Raw genomic sequence first — 21,510 nt, 5'->3', positions numbered from 1 at the left:
TTGTGCCTAGGGTCACTATGAGTTGCAAACGACTCGACGGCACATAACAACAATAACAACAACAACACTTATACTACAAAGAAATTATGGTGTTATTATTAGACACCATCAAGTTGGCTCCTACTCCTAGCAGCCCTATGTCCAATGGGACGAAACCCTATCTGATCCTGTACCATCTTCACAATCTCTTTTGTATATGTTCATGTGAGACAAGACAAACTCTCTAGAGAGCTAAAAGGTCAATGGTTCCCAGGAGTTCAGTTGGTGAACTGGTAGAACACTAAGGATGTTTAGGGCAGTTACATGATTCTATGTGATGCTATCATGGTATAATGACTTTATATGTTTGCCAAAGCACACAGTAGGTCTCTACTACACCAAGAGTGAGTTCTAGTGTAACCTGTATAGTTAATCTAAAGTACTAATATTGGTTCATTAATTATGACAAATCTACCGCACTAATGCGAGATGTTAATAATAGGGCCAAGGGGGAAGTAAGTGGGTTTACAAATTCAAACTCACTGCTGTTATCGCTGGCCCTCCCCTTGGGTTTCTAAAGCTTAAAATCACTTAGGAGGCACCTGCCTGTCTTCCTCTTGTGGAGCCATGGGTAGATTTGAAGTGAAGAGAGGCACAGCCTTTAAAAAGTTAGCAGGACAAACTCCATGCAGAAAAGGCCACCAGAGTCCTATCTGGTCAATTTTCCTCCAAATCTAACACTGAGCTTGAAAATTTTAAGTGTATCTGTTACATTTTTTTAAGGTCTAAGTGATTTCACCTTGTGGGGGAGAAAGGCAATATGGAAAGTAGTTAAGGTTGTTTTTAAGTCTTAAGAGCTAGGTACTAGTACTAGAAGCTGTACTGCAATCCCAGAAGTGCATGGTTCAAATCCACCAGATGCTCTGCTGGAGAAGGAGGAACAATCTCCTCCTGTACCAGTCAGATCTGATTTGATGGTACACACACACACACACATACCATAATAAAATAAAATAAAATAATTTAAAAAAATGAAAGACCTAGGTAATCCTGGATCTTTGCTTGTAAACTACACAGATTTCCTTGATGCCCAGGCGTTCCTTACTTTCTAAATTTCCTCATATGTAAAACCCTTCCAGATTTCCTCACTGGGACAATCCCAGGCCCTGGTGGGAACTGTACAATGAATCTTCTTGGATGTAAAATTTTCCAGCCCCTCACTGGACTTTCTCCTGAAAATGGAACTGAGCCTGTCCAGTAAATATGGACAGACAACATCACATGACTTTTCAAGGCAAAAAAACTACTCTGGCAGAATATTTCTTAACCAGATATGTGATGGTTTCTTAACCTGAAATGTGGTGGTTTTCTAATCTTATTGTTATTCTCCTTAAGCATATGCAAGGCCTTTAAAAAATTTGTTTTGGTGAGTTGTTTTTTGGTTTGTTTGTTTGTTTGTTTCCTTCTGATTAACTAGATGAGGCAATCAACACACCTTTCATATTTTAAAGAGGCTTTAAACAATTTAGTCCTCCACGCTGGCATTTCTGTGAGTGATACCAGCAGTAATTCCAATCCTTTAGCTCTAAGGACCCTTAATGAGATGCTTGTCATAAGCACTCAGAGGGCTTGTCCAACAAAGGATTTTTAAAACTGGCTTAATCACCCTGACGACTTCTAAATCTTTTTGCTTTGGAGGCTGCAATACGACTCCATAACCTTTTGAGTCTCTAATGCTATGCTTTGAAAGTTGGCACTTTTTATTTAAAAAGGCAGGCAAGATGGGAAGGAAATTTGAGTCGTACAGAACTGAACTCACTGATTTCAATTATCACCTTTCATCCACACCTCTCCTCTTATAATATATGGCTTTCTTTTCTTCATTAGAAAGAGCCAGAGATTATCTGCACAAGACTGGAAGGTTTATTGTGATTGGTGGCATTGTCTCTCCTGTCCACGACTCCTATGGAAAACAGGTGCGTTCCTTTTCTGCTCCTCTCAACCTTTAGCCAGAGTTTCAAATAGCTTCATTCTGTTGCATCCCGAGTGCACTGCATTACGGTATCCATTTTAACAAGATTCTAACAACTGATTCTCGCCAATTCCTTCGGTGATGCTTATGTATACAAACATACCTCAATATATTGTGCTCTGGCTTACTGTGCTTCACAGATATTTGGGGGTATTCTGTTTTTATTTAGTTCTTTCTTATGAATTGGAGGTTTGTGAAAACCCCTGCTTGAGCTAGTCTCCTGAGCCATGCTTTCCAAAACCATTTACCTACTTCATGTCTCTGTGTCGTCACGTATTGGTATTTCTCAATATTTCAAACTTTTGTCATAATGCTGTCATTGGATGTTTACCAGTCTACTCACACACTGCCATTAAGTAGGTTCTAATAACGGCCTTACTTTGGGTTCTCAAAGCTTTGTGGGAAGATTCTGCCCATCTTAGTCTCTAGTGAAGCTGGTGGAGTCGAAAAGCTGGTATTTGTGCCAGGGATGCAACACCTAACACTCCACGCCACCAGAACTTCCTCAATAGACTGCTTTAAAAGTCTAATTCACTACCGAGAGGTAGATTATAATTCATAGTAGCCTTCCATTGGCTTTCCAAATGCTATATACATCTGAACATAATTTTTAAATGCATTGGGAAACCAAATAAATCTCAGGATTTGCTTTGTTGAGACTTTGACTTTGTTGTGGTGGTCTGGAATGGAACCTGCTATAAGTTGTGCCAATGTGTGAGAATCATATAAGGATCTTGTTCAAGTGTAGCTTCTGATGTGATTTGTGCAAACTTTCAGCAGGGTGGAACCGGTTCATTCCCTGCCTTCGCTAGGATTCTCCAACTTGATAGCTACTCCAGTGTAACACAGCCCCACCCTTCCCAGCTCTGGATTCACCAGAATAGATGTTAGTTAGGGCTGAAGCTGAAACGACCAAGCGTCAACACCTGCCCTGAAGGAGACATCTGCTTCCAGCACTGTCCTCCATGGGAGCTCCTTAAAAGAGGAGGCGGCACACCAACCACGCTGACACAAGGGCCAGATTGGCTACTGATTGTGGGTTGGACTGCACTAAGTAATTCTTCCCCAAGATTTTAAGAGAGAAAATAAACTCTATGCCTCTTGCCATTTTATTTAAAACTCACTTACCTACCTTTCCCTTCCTACCACATGTCCCAGAAAATTCTCAAAATTCTACTAGTCATCCAATCTTCCTCCCATAGATACCAACTAATAGGCTCAGAGGTGAGTCACCAAGGCCTCCAGGTTGAGCCAGACAAGACAGTATTTGCTGAGTTAAGTTTTGTCTATGGCCAGCACATATTTATTAAAAAACTAGTTGATGTGTAGGCAACCCCATGTGTTTCAAGGTAGAACCAAGTTCCACAGGATTTTCAATGGCTGATTTTTTTGGAAATATACATCCAGACCTTTCTCCTGAGATGCTTCTGAGTGGTCTTGCACCTCTAAACTTTCAATTAGCAGCTAAGCATGTTAGCCATTTGTACCCTCCTGCATCTGATATATGGGCACACACTGGGAGCTTCATCAATGGAGAATCATCTGTTGGCCATGTTGAGAGGGGCATAATCCACATTCTCATTATTCCTTCTTGCCCCTCTGCCCATCTGTGTGGCAGATACATAATCAAAGTGGTCGCAGCCCTTTAGTGTGAGGGAATCTCATCACTGAAAATTGGCCGTGTTTTTATAGTGGGCTGACTTGGGCTGTATTTGAGAGACTCTGTGAGGAGCCGAGAATGTCTGCTAATGGTCCTTCTGTTGTCTTCCAGGGCCTTGTGTCGAGCCGGCATCGTCTCATCATGTGTCAGCTGGCAGTCCAGAATTCTGACTGGATCAGGTAGGCCTGGCCTGGCGATGCCAAGACAGTGGGGATGCAATGGGTGGCACTGACTCTTACTGGTTGTGCAGTGGGAAGGTAGGAGAGTCTCAATAGCAATCAATAGCATGTTGAGAAGGTGTAAGGAGAGCCCTTTGGGAGTGGCAGCTGCTAACTCTATTTTTAATGAACCTATAAAACAAAACAATCTCATTGCTGTTGAGTTGATTCCAACTCATAGCACTCCTAAATAAAGGAGTGGAATGGACCTGTAGGGTTTCCTAGGCTGTGAGTCTTTGTGGACGGAGACTGCCCTTGTTTCTCCTGTGGACCAGCTGCTGGGTTCAAATCACCAACCTTTAGTTTAAAAACCAAACTTTTAGCCACTGAATCATTGAGCTCTTTAACCAAAAAAAACAGATTTAATGGTTCAATGTTTAAACACTCAGCTATTAACCAAGAGGTTGGTGGTTCAAACCCACCCAACAGCTCTGCTGAAGAAAGACAGAAAGACCTGGAAATCTGCTCCCTTAAAGATTAACCTCAAAGTTAATCCCATTGAGTCAACTCTGACTCATAGTGATTCTCCATCAGTCTCTGAGACTATAAATCTTTAAAGGAGAAGATTGCTATCTACTTTCTTCTATTGGAGCAGCTAGTGAGTTTGAACTGCTGATCTTTTCATTGCAGAGCAACACATAATGCACTATGCCAGTAGAGTTCCTTGCTTTAAAGAACTACCCTGTGTGAGGACCGCTATGCATCACAATGGACTCCACAGCACCTCACACAGCATAGAACTCAGCAAACTCAAGAAGGATGTGCGTGTTCTGTTTTGGCACCGTGGAGTCTTGGGTGATTTGCTGGGTTTGTGGTGAGGCATGGTCAGAAATCAGAAATGCCTCTGCCATCGTTCCCACTGCCTGGTTTTGACTCTTTCTCAGTCTTAAATCGCTGGCAGTCCCCCATTGATCCCCAAACAGAGGTGCAGGCAGACAGCACTACCCTTTCCTGCACTCTGCCCTCCCTGCCAGACATAGTCCCATCCCTAAGAAGGCAGACAGGGTGATCCACTGAGCCTGCAGTGTAATTAAGGCAAGCTTCCACTAATTATGCTAATTATGTTCCCCAAAGTTCCTACAGTCATAATTTGCATGAGAAAATGGTGCTGATTTTTTTTTTAAATAATGGCACACCATTTGTGCTATAATTTCCCCCTGTGGAAAAATAAGCAGTACCTGGAGGTTTCTGCATGAGGGGGAGAATGACAGGAAGAAGCTGACCTCAGAGGAGGGAAGCTGAGTTCTCTGGGAAGAGGCAGGGTGGGAGGGATGGAGACAGTTAAGGGAAGAGGCAGTAATAATTGTCCAGCGATCCTAGGCTGTGAGCAGGGACTTGTATGAGAAGCTCAGGCCTTTCTAGACTTTCTCATACTCCCTAGATATAGATTAGTTAGGGGGGGAGAGATTCGCCTTTCTCAGGGGAGAAACCAGCCCAGAAACATCAATGATTGTGAGAATGACACACTTGTGGCCACAATGGCATTAGAAACTGGTCCTTTGTCACTTGTGAGCTACTGGAGGGAAATCAGGCCCTCAGTGAAAACTCTTAGCAGGAGGATACTGCGTGGATGTGATCAGAGGAACTTCCTAATTCATCCACCCACTGCCTGCCCTCACCACTCTAACCTCAGCAAACCAAAACAAATAGAAACAAACTGCCATTGAGTGGATTCTGAGTCCCTGTAGGACAGAGTAGTTTCCGAGGATCTAATTCTTTATGGAAGGAGACAACTTCATTCTTCTCCCTTGGAGAGGCTGGTGGATTCCAGGCCCTGACCTTTCAGTTAGCATCTGACACATTTACCACACTGCCCCAGGCACTGGGAATGGGTAGGATTTGAAGAACTGAAATCACTAGGAGACGCAAGGGAGCTCTGGTTTTATACCCTTTAGAGAGTTGCCCTGCTGACCCACAGGCCAAGCCTCTCCCATGGTTTGAACCCACCAGCCGCTCCTTGGGAGAAAGATGGACAGTCTCCTCTCGTGCAAAGCATTAGCCTCAGAAAACCCTCTGGAGGGTCAGCAATGAGTTTGTTCCAGATCAACTGCAATGAGAGACAGACAGAAGAGAGAAAGAGGAGAGAGAGAGGAGAAGAAAGAGGAGAGGAGGGGAGGGGATAGGGAAAGGGAGGGAAGAGGGAAAGGGAAGGGAGAGGAGGGGAGGGAAGGGGAGGAGAAGGTGAGGGGAAGGGAAGGAGAAAGGGAGGGGAGGGGAAGGGGAGGGGGGAGGGGGGAGAGAGGAGAAAGAGGAGAGAGAGAGAGGAGAGAGAGAGAGAGAGAGAGATGCTGAAAGCTGTAGGAATTGGGATGGGAAGTTGGACTGAGCCCTGTTTAGCAAGGTCGGAGGTCTGCACTTCTTCCCAAGAATGTGTGCTTCTGGCTAGGGCGGGGACATCAGGAGTTTGAGGGTGTCTGGCTGAGCGTAAACTGGCTCCCTAAAGGTTTTCAATTGGTGAGATTTCATCTGAGAACTTTCAGTGCATCTTCCCAGGGCCGGGTGGGGCATGGTGAGGGAGGGAGGGGTGGGCAGAGAATGCTCAACTGCTAAGAAAATGTTTGAGAAACTTCCCAATTTAGCAGCTCATTAAGCTGGCAATTAAGCGCAAGTGCTGCATCAGCCTGAGACTGCACCCCTGTTCACTTGACAACAGTGTGTGGCAGGGCTTGTCTGGCCTCCCCTCACTTCCTGCCCACAAGATGCCCCACTACACATGGAGGCAGCAGGAGGCCGCCTGGGAAGGAGACAGTCACCACCTGAGGAAGACTTGGCTCATTTAACCGTTAAAAAAAAAAATCCTTTAGTATCCAGAGAATTCCCATTTTGCAGGTCAGAATAAGATCCAGACACTATACCAAACACCTTACATATGCTTTCTGACCCTTTCTGCTTCGGATCCACCCACTGCTCTGAGGGAGAAAGATGGTCAATCCCCTTCAGTGCCGTTTTGAAACCTACTGGAGTGTCAGCTGTGAATGGGCTCCCCCTCAGTGGCAATTAATTGAATCAAACTTTGTAAGATAATTACTCATGCTCTGAGTGCTCATCTAACTTTTTTTAAAGTCAAGAAGTTGCAAAGTGCTGGAGCTGGGATTAAGCCCAGGCAGATGAATGCCACCATCCAGGCTTACAAACCTCTGCCCAGTGCCTCTCATTTTACAGAGGAGAAAACAGAGGATCCTCAGGCATTTCACACCTATGTTTTATCTGAATCAAAGTGAAAGCACACAGTCTGAGCAGGTCTCCTGGGCTCCTGAGCTCTGGGCTTGTGGTAAGAAAAGAGAGTCCGAGGATGGAAACCAAAGGAAATGTCTTTGTGGTTGTGTTCAGGGTAGACCCGTGGGAGTGCTATCAGGACACCTGGCAGACGACCTGCAGCGTGCTGGAGCATCATCGGGACCTTATGAAGGTGAGCAGAGCTGTGGCGAAGCAGGAGGGGCTGGGCCTCTGCAGAGCCAGGCCGCACCTGAAAAGGAGGCTGCTGGCCTACTGACCTGGTTTCTCAGCCAGCTGTGGAGGGCCAGCCCTCGGCCAGCACTGAGGAAGGAGGGCTGGGAGTCAGGAAACCTTCACAACATCGAGGCTGCTCCCTGCCTCCTCTCTCAGCATAGCTTCCCAGCTGGTATTTTCCTTTGAGGTGGCAAGTTCAAGGTGGGATAAAGGAGGACACAGGTTTGCTGTTGCTTTTAGGTACCTATGAGTGCTGGATCTTCACCTCGCCCTGTCCTGCCCTATCCTCACGACCTCCACCACACTCCACCCCATTGGGACAGTCATTGGGTCAATCCACCTTCCTCTCTTTTGCTGACCTAATGCTTTTCCAGCATGATATCTTTTTCTAAGGGCTGGCACCTTCTGACAACATGCCCAAAGTGTGTGAGATGAAGTTTTACAATCCTTGCCTCTAAGAAGCACCCTGGTTGCATTTCCTCCAAGATAGACTTGTTTGTTCTTTTGAAAGTCCATGTGATGTTCAGCACTCTTCTCCAAAACCACAATTCACAGGCCTCAAGTCTACTTCTTCATCTTTGTTCATTGCTGCTGGATATGAACTGGGGAGCTTTTCTCTTTTGGCAGCAAGTTCAAGGTGGGATCAAAGAGGCTATGAACTTAGGTCTCCAGAAAGCAAAGAGAGGACAACACTAGGCAAGGAAAGGCAAGAGAAGAGCGGAGCACTCAGGGGAGGTGCGAGCAGCCAGGCCCTCCCACCTACTGTGGGACCAGCCAGTCTTCCTACTGTGGCCTGAGGATGCGACTAATGAAGCTTCATTCAGGTCCTCAGTCATGGCTCAGTCACTGCTACTCACCCACCCACGTGAGCCCTGGAGGCACATGGTGTGCTGACCTCTGCTTTATTAATGGTGAAAGGAAGCACAGAGATGGGAGCCAACTTATCCAGACAGTGAATGTTCAGTGAGCACATTGGGTGAGAATTCACAACTTCCGCTGTATCCTGTCTGGGTCTGGAGGCTGCAGCCTGTCGGCAGAGCCTGACTGCTGGTTGCCAGGTTTGGACGGGCTCCATACAGCCAGCTGCAGTGGTTAGATAGAGGGTGAAGAAAACACCACTGCTGACTGGTGCTAGCCTATCCTTACCCATGGGGGCAAGGCAAAAAGCAGTGATTTTGACAACCAATGCAAGAAACAGTAAATCCTCACCTTCATTGATTCGGATGCAGTGTCCTCCCCAAGTCTCAAACAACAATCAGAATGTTCTCATGCAGAGTGAGCCTTATCCTACCTGTATTCTTATTGTCAGAGAAACAATTACATTGCTCAAAAATATATGTATGTAATGCTATCATGTGAAAGCTATATAATGACTTACCAGAATTTGCTCAACCAGAGTTGTAAAAGGATTAAGGGTGGAATACGGCACCCCTTACTCCCATTATAGGGAACTCTGGTGACCTAGGCAATAGGGAGTTGCACTAACAACCCAAAAACAGGTGGTTCAAATCCACCAGCCACTAGGCAGGAGAAAGATGGACAGTCTCCCCCCTTCCAATTTACAGCCTCTGAAAACTCACTGGAGGGTCTATGATTCGGTGAATGGCAGTGAGGGTTTTGGTTTGTTGTTGTTGTTTTTGAGTCACTAATCTCACACATGGAAATCTTCAAGGAATGCCAGGCCTACAGGTGCTGAAGGAGACAAGGACCTTCCTCCAAAACTGACAGAAATCCTCCTCCGTAACGGACTCCTTCTCCCAGGGCCGGCACTCTGACTTTGGACTTCTAGCCTCCTAAACTATAAGAGAATAAATGTCTGTTTGTTAAGGCCTACCGCCTGTGGCATCTCTATTATAGTAGCACTAGATAGCTAAGAGAGTCTGCCTGAATCATCTTCTTGGGGTGCTTCCAGCAGCCCCTGACCACCTCACACTCCAGCAACTAAGCAACTGTTCTTTGTTGTAATTGGCATGGAGATTCAGGCTCCAGACCGTTCCGGCTAAGTTATCAATTCCATTTCTCTGCTCCATGGGACCCAAAAAGCTGGCTTTCCTTCTCTCCATTTTCAGAACTCTTCACACACATCCAGAGTCTCTTGAAAGGACTCCGGGGATTCCCTGGGTAGTACAAATTGTCAAGTGCTGCATTGCTAACTGAAAGGTTGGCGATGGGAACCCATCCAGAGGTACCCTGAAAACAAGGCCTGGTGATCTGCTTTTGAAAGGATGTAGACATCGAGAACTATATGTGGAGCAGTTCTGCTCTGTGCTCTTTGGGAACTATTAGTCAACACTACAGGATATGGTTACTTGTTAAAAAGATGCTAATGTGACTTGCTTGCCTGTGCTGGCTTCACCAACAGTAATAAGAGGAGAAATCCCATCTTGCTGTGTAAGAGTATCAGTCAGGACTGGCTAAAATAGGCTTTGGTAACAAGTAAGCCTCCAATCTCAGTGTCTTAAAGCAAGTTTGTTTCTCATACTACAATCAGCTGTGGCTACAGTACTCTTCTTAGTCACACAGAAGATTCTTCATAACATCTGTTTCTCTGACTATCTCAGCAGGCAGAAAAGACTTTGGTGAAATGTGATCTGGTTTTTGAGGATTCTGCCTGCAAGCGATCCATGCTATTTCTACTCGCATTTAGGGGCCCAAACAAGTCACATGACCACTCTGCAAAGGGACTAGAGAAGCCCAGTCCTACTGTGCACCCTTAAGTTGCAATACTGGTGAGCAGCATTGATGACTACCACCCAGGATCTTTTTGTCCCTCCTCCCAATTATTTGCTATTCTCCTAAAAGCTGGACAATGAATAAAGATGAAAGAACAAGAATTGACGCCTAGAGTTGTGCTGTTGGAGAAGAGAATAGACTATCCCATGAACTGCCAAAAGAACAAACAGATATGTCTTGGAGAGAGTGCAGCTGGAGTGCTCCTAGGAAGCAAAGACGGTGAATCTTTGTCTCTCATACTTTGGATATGTTGCTAAGAGATATCCTTGGCAAAGGATATCATGCTTGGAAAGGTGGAATGTCAGCAAAAGAGAGGTAGACCCTCCCATGGAGTGGATTGCTACAGTGTCTGCACCAAGGGCTCAAGTGTATTAGAGATGGTGAGGATAGCATAGGATAGGACAGGAATCAGATCTGTTGGTCATAAGGTCTCTCTGAATCATACTTAATTCTATGACACTTAACAACCACCACCACCACCCCAGATCTTACAGTCTCCATAGTATTTTTACCCACTTGTGTTGCTGGACAAGGCAGCTGTTCTGACGAACAAAGACATAGATTCAGAGAGTTTGAGTGAGTTGTCTAACCTCATTCTTCTGATTAATGCCAAGTGTTTCAATTCCTGGTCTTGGGTCAGTTCCAGCATGATCAGGTCTTGCTGATGCTTGCTGAGTTTTGATGGAATTTTGCTAGAAGGCTGTGCGAGAGGCCTTCATCACGTGCCAACCTCTTACCTTTTCCCTCCTACAAGCAGAAAGGGTGTGTGGACTGGATCAGTGACTGGTGCACATGAACACACACACACACACACACACACACACACACACACACACATCACACACTCACTGTTCCTTGGCTCAAGCTCCAGCCACATGACAAGCACAGTCTCTCTACATCAGCTAACCAATCTCTCCCTGTCTGACTCAAAAGCTGGGCCACCACACAAACTCCCCTCCCCTCTTACATCTTCCCAAGGCCAAAATTATGTTGGTGACGTGGAGGAGACTGATTAAGGACTGTATAGGTAAGAAGCTACGCTGCAACCCCAAGGGTACATGGTTCCAATCTATCACCTGCTCCATGGGAGAAGGATGGGCAGTCTCCTCCTGTGCTATTTACTGCCTCTGAAAACCTGCTAGAGGGTCAGCTCTGCCCTGGCTCCGACTTGACAATGCACAACAACATAGAGAAGACAAGGAGAAAGAAAGACAAGCTTAAGCCCAGCCGGGAGAGGCAGCTCGGGTTGCACACTGTGGCTTGTCCTCAGATGGGCTTTAATTTAAAATGGCATGATAGAAGAGGGGCCTCTTGAATGTAGATGAGATGAAAAATTGTCCTAAGAGTTGTCTGTGTGGGGTTAGAGAGGAGTCAGGATGGAGGAGAAAAGAAAGATCCAAGCTCTGGTGCTCCAGCTCAACCTAAGCGGCTGCTGCACCTGCCTTTACAACAAAGAGGCCTCCAACCCCATGATGGAGAAGGACTGGCAGGCGTGCCTGAGCCTGGATGTACGAGGCGTAAAGCCAGGGTGCTGCACCCTCAGCCTCACCCTCACCCAGAAGCACTTTGGAAGAAAGTCTTGCTGATCTACTTCTGAAAAGTTATCCCTTGAAACCCCTGTGGAGCACAGCTGTACTATGAAGCGGGTCTCCCATGACTTGGTGGCAAGTGGTTACCGGCAGCTGACCTTTGCTTTGCCATCCAGTGTCTGACCTCCCAAAACCATTACTCCATCACTCAGGCAGTTGAGCGTGGGCCAGGGAAGCTCAGCCAGGAAGTGCAGCTGTTGTCATGACAGCCAGAGGCTCAGGGAGAATGTAGGTCAGGATGACAGGATGGCCCCCTGCCTTTGCGTGAGGGTTTAGAGCTGACTCCTAATAGCTCGTAGCCTCCCCGTACCTCACGTCAGGCCAGAGCTCCTGGCACACAGGGTAAGACTGATGAACTGTGGGCATTTGGCTTAATAGGTGACTCAGGATTGTGTTTGGAAAGGCCTCTGGGGGCGTGAGAGCACACAGAGGGCCTCTGGCCTCTATTTTCTTCTTCCCTAGAACAAGTTGAATAGGACTAATGATGCAGCAAGAGGAAGGATGAGTTTCCTCAGTTATCAAACCAGCTGTTAAATGGGAATGTGGTATTTTCTTTTCTGGAGTTGAAAGGAAAATGAAAAGGAAGCAGATTGCCCCTTCCTCCCCACCAGCCACAGTTGGGAAGAGAAGCCAACGGAGCGGGCTAACCCTGTCATGGCCGGCCCAGCTGGCCCCCCAGATGTGGCTGGGTGCTGTTATGGTTGCCTCCCATTGGGAATATTATTGATATGACAGGCTTACTCTTCCTGAGTTCCAAGGGACTCTCTACTACTCTACACGTGAGATGGTCTGCGGAAGGGGTACCTTCAGAGATCACCCCACCCAGTGACAGCAGAACACCACAGTCCGGAAAGTGTGGCGAGTAGGGGTGAGACAGGTTGTCTGAAAAAGGAGCTTGAACAAGCAGAAGACTGATCATTTGTCCTCTGGTTCTCTGTGACCCATAGCTGTTCTTCCACTGGGACTTGGTTCTGGGTCTGAGAAGAGTCAGCAGCAGCAGGCCAGATGACATAAGACTATACATAATGCTCAGAGATGTCCTTTGGGCCCTGGAATGCTCATTCCTGCAAGAGCAGGCACAGAAGTCTTGGCACGCCTCTGTACCCCCTGCCCCACCAGCCTGAGACATGAGACACGAGCGCGCGCGGCACTCTCCCCGGCACCAGCTGTCTTGCCGAGTCAGCTTTGTGCTCGAGTGGCCGCAGGTGGTGATGTGTGTGTGACCTTCCCCAAGCTCACAGAGCTCTTCCACAGACACTATCTTATTCGAGGCTCCGGAAGCAGGCAGGGAGGCCAGGAATCGTGATCCTCAGAGGGTCACATTGGCATCCATTAGTAAGTCACTGCCCTGTGCCAGTCCCTCCACTGGACACTTTGTGTGTGCTCACTCATGACACCCGTCCACACCCAGAAAAGCAGGTTGAAAAACGATTATGTAACTGTCTAAGGTCTCACAGTCAGATAGGGCCCTGACAATAAGGCCCACATTGTTGCCACTGGGCTGCCCTCCCTCCCTCCACTATAGCCTAGTGACCACATCCTGGAGCTGGAACTTGCACCCACCCAGCCCTTTCCCTCCACTTAGGTGACCTCATTACGATGGACACACAGATGAGCATTTGGAAAATAACTCGATCTGAATTTCTCTTTCCCTAGCGAGTGACTGGCTGCATCCTCTCCAACGTCAACACACCTTCCATGACGCCCGTGATCGGACAGCCCCAACATGAGACTCCCCAGCCCATTTACCAGAACAGCAACGTGCCAGCCAAGCCCACTGCAGGTAAGGGAGAAGGTGGAGAACCCCAGCGTGCAGGAGAGTCACCGAAGAGAGGTGCTTGGTCAGATTCAGGTTGGTGGGCCTTGTTCCCACAATTCTACTGATTTCTTGAGTTCTGAGAAAGAGGGAGCTTGGGTAGAATTTGCATTTATAACAAGTTCTCAAGTGGAACTGTTGCTGATGGTCCAAGGACATCCATTTGAAAACCCTTGATTGTAGAGCTTCAGAGAGGGATAGGTACAGTCAGGGAGAGGGAGACAGGAGTGTGAGGGGAGTAAAAGAAGGAAGAAAAAGTAAAGGAAGAGGGGAGAAAGGGGAGTTTGAGTTTCAGAGAGAAGAACCGGGAGAGAGGGATACTGGTCTGCACGTCTGTGCTTCAATGGCTTCACTGGGAGCTCTGGTGGCCTACTGGGTAAGGAGTTGTCCTGCCAACCCAAAGGCAGGCAGTTTGGATTGACCAGCTGCTCTGTGGGAGAAAGATGGACAGTCCCCTCCCATGTGATATAAAGCCTCTGAAAAGCCACAAGAGTGTCTGCTATCAGTCAGTTCTGACTCGATACCACATAACAACAGGAATTAAAAATACCAAAGGGGACATTTTTCTCTACCCCCTCCAGGAAGGTAAAACACTCACCCAAAATCACACAGGCAGGAAGCAGCAGGGTCAGAAGTTAAACCCAGGCAATTGCTTTGCAGAGCACCCCTACCTCCACCACTGCCTGGTAAGAGAAATCAGGGACTCTCAGCCCTCATGGAACCTCTAGTACTGCAGTGCCCACATGACGCACAGTGCAGAAGCGTTTCTTATTTACTGCTGTGATTCTGTGATGTAGACTTACGTTCCCATTGATGGTTAAGAAATAGATTCAGAGAAGGTAAGTGATTTGCCCAAGGTCTTACAGCTCAAACGTGTGAGCCACAATTCATATTGACAACTCTCTGGCTCCAACGTCCGTGTTCTTTCTCATATGTCCTTTCAGGCCAATTCCAAAAGACAGATCACAGCAGAGGAATGCTACTTTTCCAACTTGGACTCTAAGTTATCATATGGTTGAGCATAAACAAGATGATTCACAAAAAAAAAGAGCTCCAGAGGCTCCCAGTTTGCGCTCAGCTGCACACGCGAGAAACATTTTCTGAATTGATGCCCAGAGAGATAATTGAAAACTAGATCGCCCTCAGCCTGATTATTCTAAAGACCATCTGCATGAGAAGGAATGCCGGAGCCCAGAAGAATGGTTTCCAAGCGTGTATTTCGCCACAGGCTGAGTCCCTGAAATCTGGGTTTTACTGTTCAGCAGTGGGAATGACTGAGAACATGGATAGGACAAACTTCGTGATATGAGAAATAGAACAACAACAACTTGATATATATGCCCTTTCAATATAGAATAAGATCCACCTGAGAGCCCTGGCGATGTAGTGGTGCAGTGCTCAGCTTCTGAGAGGTTGACAGTTCAAATCTACCAGCTACTCTGAAAAGATGAGGCAATCTGCTTCCCAAAAGATTTTAATCTCTGAAACCCTAGGGAAGTTCCTCAGCTCTCTGATAGGGTCTCTGTAAGCTGGAATCCACTCAAGAGCAGTGGGGATTTTGTATGATCCAGCCTACGTTGGACACACATTCTTGTTGAGTACCATCAAGTCAGAACTGACCCATAACTGGCCCCCAGTGGGCTTTCAGAGGCAGTTTAAACGCACAGAAGGAGACTGCCCATCCTTCTCCCACAGAGCAGCTGGTGGATTTGAGGGTTTTTTTGCATACCTTTGCAGTTGCAGTGCAGCTCCGTACCACCAGGCTGCAAAACATTTAAAAGGGAAGAAAAGAAATAATATGGGTGCTTGTTCTTTTCTTCTTGATATGCGTGCCTATTTTCCCTACAATGTAAAGAATATGACAAGAAAACAGAATCCAGCCTATCGTTCAAAATGCATGTGCCTTGGATTAAATTGGAAGAAGGGATTTTTGCTGTCATTTTTTTCCCTTTATCTTCTACCGCATGACCCCTAAGTGAATGCTGGTGACATGGGGGTAAGAAGCTGAACTGTCAGCCTGAGGCATGAGGTTTAAATCTGCCAGCTGTTCCATGGGAGATAGATGGACAATCTCCTTCTGTGTGATTTACAGCCTCTGAAAACCCACTAGAGGGTCAGCTATGAGCTGGTTCTTTCCGACTCCATGGCACGCAACAATGTCAACATAACACACAGCCCCTGAACTGTGCTGGTGCCGTCTGTAGGGTGTTGCCCTGGTAAACCGAAACGCTTTGCCTCTCTGGTGATTCAAATCCACCAGCAGTTCCATGGGAGAAAGAAAGGCAATCTTCTCCTGTGCCGTTTACAGCCTCCAAAACCCAATGGAGAGTCAACAAGGAGGTGGTTCCGATTTGATGGCAGTGTCAGCAGAGCTCAGCCCCGCTACAACTATGGGCTGGAACACAGTAGAGACTGTGAAGATGGAACAGGATAGGGCAGGGTTTCCATCTGCTCTTCGTGCGGTCACTGTGAGTCAGAGTCACCTCAACAACACCTGACATCGCAGCCCCTGCCCACCCTAAGGCTTCCCTGTTGTTTTCAATGGCTCAGACGCCCAGAGCATGAGTGTAAGGTGCGTGTAGCTTTCACCCTGTCTGTCTGTCTGTCTGTCTGTCTGACCCTCTGCTCTCTCCCACAGCCAAAATCTTGGGGAAGGTAGGCGAGAGCCTAAGCCGGATCTGCTGTGTCCGCCCACCTGTGGAGCGCTTCACGTTTGTGGGTAAGTGAGCACAGACCTTCTTTCTCAGTCCTGTTTTGTTTGGGGTCCCCCCACCTTTTCCTCCTTCATCTATTCAGCAGACACTCCTGAAGCACCTGCTATGGAATGACTATTTATAGAGCAACCACGGTGCCAGGAGATGCAAATATCAACAGAGCTACAGTGCCAGGCGAGGTGGGAGTTCAGAGGGCTGTCGACCTTGCCTGGTTTGCCTGAGAGACCTGATAGGGTCCTCTCTTCTCCTCCAAGCTCAGCTCACCCCATCTTCATCCTAGTGGGACCCAGGGTCCTCCCTGAGGCCCTCTTCCCTTTAGAGGGAGGCAGCACTCCTGCTTGAGAACTCTCCTCCGCTCTTCAAAGACTCAGCACAGCTGAGGACTTTGGATCCATGGTGCTCTTTCTCCTGCAAACCCCAGTCAGCTCCGCAGGAGAGCTCAAGGCCTAGACCTCGTTCCTCTGATTCTTTGGGCTTATTTTCTTCCATTTCTGAGATTTCCAATTTCAAGCATCTATAAAAGGGCCTGAAAAGGATGCTTGGGGAAGAAGGGATCCCTGGGATCAAAGTGGCACCTCTGTGTGCACCCAGCATGCAGGCATTGCACCCTGAGAGCACAGAGCCAGCCTTTCACAGCTACCTGTGGCTCCTGCTTCATTTGCCGAAAAACCCTCTCAGCCTCCTCAGTTTGTTTGTCTTGTAAGCCAGGTGACGGCTAAGGAGATGCAGTCACCTTGCCGTGACCCCCAAACCGTTCACCTTAGGTTTTGAAGTTGACAGGAAGAAAAGGGGTGACAGATCTTTTGTATAAGCTAAGTCTTTAGTGTCCCCTAGAAGCATCCTATAAAGTGTCTCACTAAGACAAAGAACAAGAAGACACTCAGCGTGCACACCTGGTTGTGTTTATGTGTGTGTTCACATCTGTGTGCCTGTGGTCCCCCGACAAGCTTCTCTAATCCTGAAAGTCTCAGAAATGGAAAGTCCTGCCCCTGGAGCATGCATTTCAGCTGCCTCTCCACTCTCCCTGCTCCCTCTTCTGAGGCCCCCTGTTGTGGGAAGGTGAGCTCAGCCTCTGCCTCACTCCCCTCATCCTGAGTACCCCATGGAGGATGTACTCATCGGCCCCAGGGGTACCACATAAGGACCAGGAAGCAGGCTCCCTAACCCTGCTGTGTGCTCTCTTCCTAGATGAGAACGCCAACCTGGGCACAGTGATGCGGTATGAGGAGATTGGTGAGTGGGGCTGGGAGAACCCTAGAGGGAGAGTGGGGAGAAAGGAGAAACTTGGAAATCCTGATTGTGTTTGCAGCAGGGTCAGCTCTCAGAAGAAGAACTTTTCCCAGGCTAAAAGCGTATTCTTGGGCATGTCCCTATAACATTTCCTTTCTGGCCTTCAGCCAGTTCCCAGGAGATACAATCCATTGGCCAATTTCCCTTCAGAGCCTCCACTCCCTCCTTTAAAAACGTGAAAGTTAAATTTCGGTGCCAGATGCAGACCCTTCTCTTGCCCACAGATGCTGCACATGAGTCAGAAGCACTGCTCTGCCTTTATTATCAGAGGTTTTAGGTTTGAAGGGGGATGAGGACAGAGCTGGTGGTGCTTCCTCCAGGTTCTCGGCTGCAGCCTGGCCGAGGCTGAACCGACTCACCTTGAGGGCTGGGAAGGCTCAAGGCTTCTTGGTTGCTCCTCAACATCAAACTAACTGTGATCTAGACTCTGGCTCATAGAAATTCCAGAGGACAAAGCAAAACTATCACATAGGATTCCCATGTGTATCATCTCTGGTGGCTTAGTGGGTAATGAGTTGCATTACCAAACCCAAAGCAGGCAGTTTGAATCCACTAGCTAATCCATAGTTTTAAGATGGGCAGTGTCCTCTTGTGTGGATTACAGCTTCTGAAAACCCAGTGGAGGATCCACTATGAGCTGGTTCTGACATATAACAACAGCAACAACAACAACAACCGCCTTTACGTCTTTCTCCCATGGAGTGCTGGTGGGTTTGAACCTTTCTATAGCAGTTTAGCACTAGGTGTCACCAGGGCTCTTCTGTGCAGAGAGAATGTGCACTTAGCTCTTGGTCCCAAAACCCCAGAACTTCTGGAAGTCAAGGATGAGTTTAAGTGCCAAGGCCACCAAGCAGACCCTGTGTGTCCACTTCTCTACAGGGTCAACTCCTGGTCAACAACCACTTCCTGCACTGGCAGTCTCTTCCATAGAGTTGAGAACAGCCTTTAGACCTTTATACTGCACTCCAGTGAATACTACTTTCTCCTTGTTCCAGAAAGAAGCTACTGTGGCCACCAGGCTGGGAGCTTGTTCATCTTCCCAGCACCCAGTGCCTGAGCATTAGGGTATTCCCTGCCTGACTCAGAGACCCCCCTGCTGCTGACTGACAGGGCAGTGCTGGTCAGCATATGCACAGTGCCTGCATTTTCACTTATATCATCTCACTACAGCCTTTTGAGGGGTTTAAAAACAACACAAGAAGTACTTACTGTGGAGTTAACACCATGAATGTCAGAGTGCAAATGTGCTCCGTCTTTCATTCTCTCATGGTACATAGAAGTTGGACAAACTGACAATTGGTCCTTCACTGAGTTTCTGAGGCTGCAAATCACACATGAGAAGGGTGCCCATCTTACACCTAGGAGCCTCTCAATCACTCACACATGAGAAGGGTGCCCATCTTACACCTAGGAGCCTCTCAATCACTGTCTTTTTGAACATACATCACTAGACTTTTCTTCTGAGGTACCACTGGGTGGACTTGAACCCCTATCCTTTCGGTTAGTGACCAAATGCATTAACTGTTTGCACCACCCAATGACTTGTGAAAGGCAGTGATAATCTGGTGGCCTAGTGGGCAAGGAGTTACACTGCCAACCCAAAGGCATGTGGTTCAAATCTACCAGCTGCTCCAAGGATGAAATATGGACAGTCCCCTCCTGTGTGATTTACAGCCTACAAAAATCCACAGCAGGCTCAGCTCTGAGTCAGTTCCAACTCAATAGCACGCAACAACAACAGTGATAGTCTTCGGTATGTCTTAATTAGCTTCCAGTCCCACCATGAGATAACACAAAATGGGGGTTGTGAGCAACTCCTCACCTGTCACTTTCACTGAGGTGCTGTCTGACCCCTTCCTCACTCATTCTGTTCAGTGAGAGGCATGGCGCCAAGTGCAGCAGTGTGTTGAAGCTAAGAAGGGTCCATTGCACACGGCCTGTGTTAGCCTATTTGCACATGAGGAGCTGTGATGGGCCTCAGGACTTGGGCTTCACGTAGCTGGGGTTCATAGGAGGGGAGTGTGTGGAGCTAGCAGATCTGTCTGCCAACCCAGCACGGAGGGTTACCCCGGGGATAATGCAGGCCAGCGTCATGGAGGAAGCTGCTTTGCCTCCAAACCACTAGTTCTGGGAGGCTTCACAGCAGCACATGGTCCTATTTTGAAATTCTTTTGTGTGTTTTATGGGAAAGAACAAGTCCTTTTCTCCCGGCTCACTTAACATCCATGACCCCATTTCGACGTACCGTTGAGACTGTCCCTGACCAAACGCTTGAAGGTTGGAAATGAAAGTCACACAATAAACCAGTAGAAACCACTGCTGCCCTCCAGTGGCCAAAGATGGTATCTAATACTAAACCAAGGCTTCTTGTCCGTGGCAAATAGATTTGTTGGAGTCTCACAAGGAAAAAATAGATGAACCCTCCAGGCTTTGATTTTTTTTTTAAATCCTTCCTTATATTTGGACAAGGCAGTATATCCATAGTTTGGGAATCTAAAAGTTAGTCCTTTTCTCACAAAAGGACAGATATTGCATAGTGCCACAGTTGTAAAACAGGATTGACATCAGGGTTTGGGGAAGACTGAGAAAGATGGGATAAATAATGCATAAATAATGAAACATATGAGGGAAAAACCGTTTAAAAGGGATATGTGATTAGGTATTATTGTCATGACAGGAGTCCAGAACGAAGGCTGCATAGTGGAGTGGACCTCTGGAGGAGAGGGATTGTAAAACAATGAAAGAGTTTTTCTTTTACTTTTCAAAGAGAAGAATGTACCAGGGAGGAGGGGGGGAGGTGGGCAGGGAGAAAAGTGCAACAATGAATGAATGGAAATCCAAAGTCTCTGTAAATTTTCATTAAAATTAATAATAATAAAAATTTTTTTAAAAAATTAATAAAAAAGATATAGTCTTTTCATGGCTATTTTAAGGATTGCACTTGTTTGCTGTTGAGTCAAAACCAACTCATAGGTGATCCTCCAAAGGGTTTTCAGAGCTGTAAATCTCAAGGGGGAGGAGATGTCCCATCTTTCTTCCATGGAGCAGCTTGTGAATTCAAACCATCTGCCTTTGTGTTGGCAGCCCAACTCCATACCACTAGGCTACCAGCAATTCTTGGTCATGAGGGCTTGTTCTGTTCATTATAGGATGGCTCCGCATATCCCTGATCTCTATCCTTCAGCCAGTTGTGTTATAGGCTAGAAACATTTCCTCTGCTACTTCCTTACCCCAGTTGTGAAATGAAAAATCTGTTTCTAGCCATTTGCCCTCATTCCCTGAGGGATGATGTTGTCTGAGATACAATGATGTAGAGGATACTGATGTTCTCACCCGACTGTATTTTTAGGCGATCAGAAATATAAAGCCCCAACCTTTTAGCAGGACAGGAACCTGGAACAGTCGATGGTTCTGAATCTGGGGGAGGGGAAGGACAGGATCTTAGAAATGACCCCAGGCTGCTCCTCTCAGCTGTGCTCAGTCTGAATTCATCTCTCTGAGGTGGGCATTCAGGTTGGCAATTCCATGAAAAACAGCCCCTTGAAGATGGGGAAGGTGTCACTCTCTCAAGTGAGCATTTCCTCTGATGACTCCATAGCCACAAAAGCAGAGATTCTGACAGCCACCATGGCCACCCATACTATCCAGAGGGCTCCTGGAGAGATATTTGGACTCTGGTGTGAACTTTTCCATTAATTTCACCTTTTTTGCATGTCCTGAGTACCCACTGTGTGTCAGTCACTCTGCCAGGCCTTGAGGGTTAAAGATAAAGTCATAAACCATAAACCAGGGAGCCCTGGGAGCATAGTTTTTGAGGAATTACATTGCTAACCCAAAGGCTGAGGCTCACCAGCTGAGGCTGGTTAGAATCCACCAGCTTCTCTGAGGGGGAAAGATGGACAATATCGTCCTAGGCAAAATTTATAGCCTCTGAAGGCAGGGTCAGCTGTGACACAGTTCTGGTTCAGTAGCAATGAGAGAGAGAAGAAAAGGGAGAAAGAGAGGGAGAGGGAAAGAGAGAGGGAGGGA

The 21,510-nt window shown here is 47.2% G+C and overlaps 1 protein-coding gene across 1 annotated transcript in view; it reads left to right on the top strand.

The window, feature by feature from the left end:
• Window positions 1-21,510, top strand: part of NMNAT2 (nicotinamide nucleotide adenylyltransferase 2) — a 260,996-nt gene that overhangs the window by 207,267 nt on the left and 32,219 nt on the right. The window contains exons 2-7 of the mRNA XM_006887752.1: window positions 1,867-1,955; window positions 3,783-3,850; window positions 7,220-7,298; window positions 13,318-13,444; window positions 16,116-16,196; window positions 17,380-17,424. Coding sequence (XP_006887814.1) covers window positions 1,867-1,955; window positions 3,783-3,850; window positions 7,220-7,298; window positions 13,318-13,444; window positions 16,116-16,196; window positions 17,380-17,424 — 489 coding nt within the window. The remainder of the gene's footprint in view (window positions 1-1,866; window positions 1,956-3,782; window positions 3,851-7,219; window positions 7,299-13,317; window positions 13,445-16,115; window positions 16,197-17,379; window positions 17,425-21,510) is intronic.

This window comes from Elephantulus edwardii, unplaced genomic scaffold (genome assembly GCF_000299155.1).
Source record: "Elephantulus edwardii isolate Elephantulus edwardi_28Jun2011 unplaced genomic scaffold, EleEdw1.0 scaffold00061, whole genome shotgun sequence".
In the NCBI taxonomy this organism is placed as follows: domain Eukaryota; kingdom Metazoa; phylum Chordata; class Mammalia; order Macroscelidea; family Macroscelididae; genus Elephantulus; species Elephantulus edwardii.
Note: the sequence above shows the minus strand (reverse complement) of the source record. Positions and strands in the feature narration are given on the sequence as shown.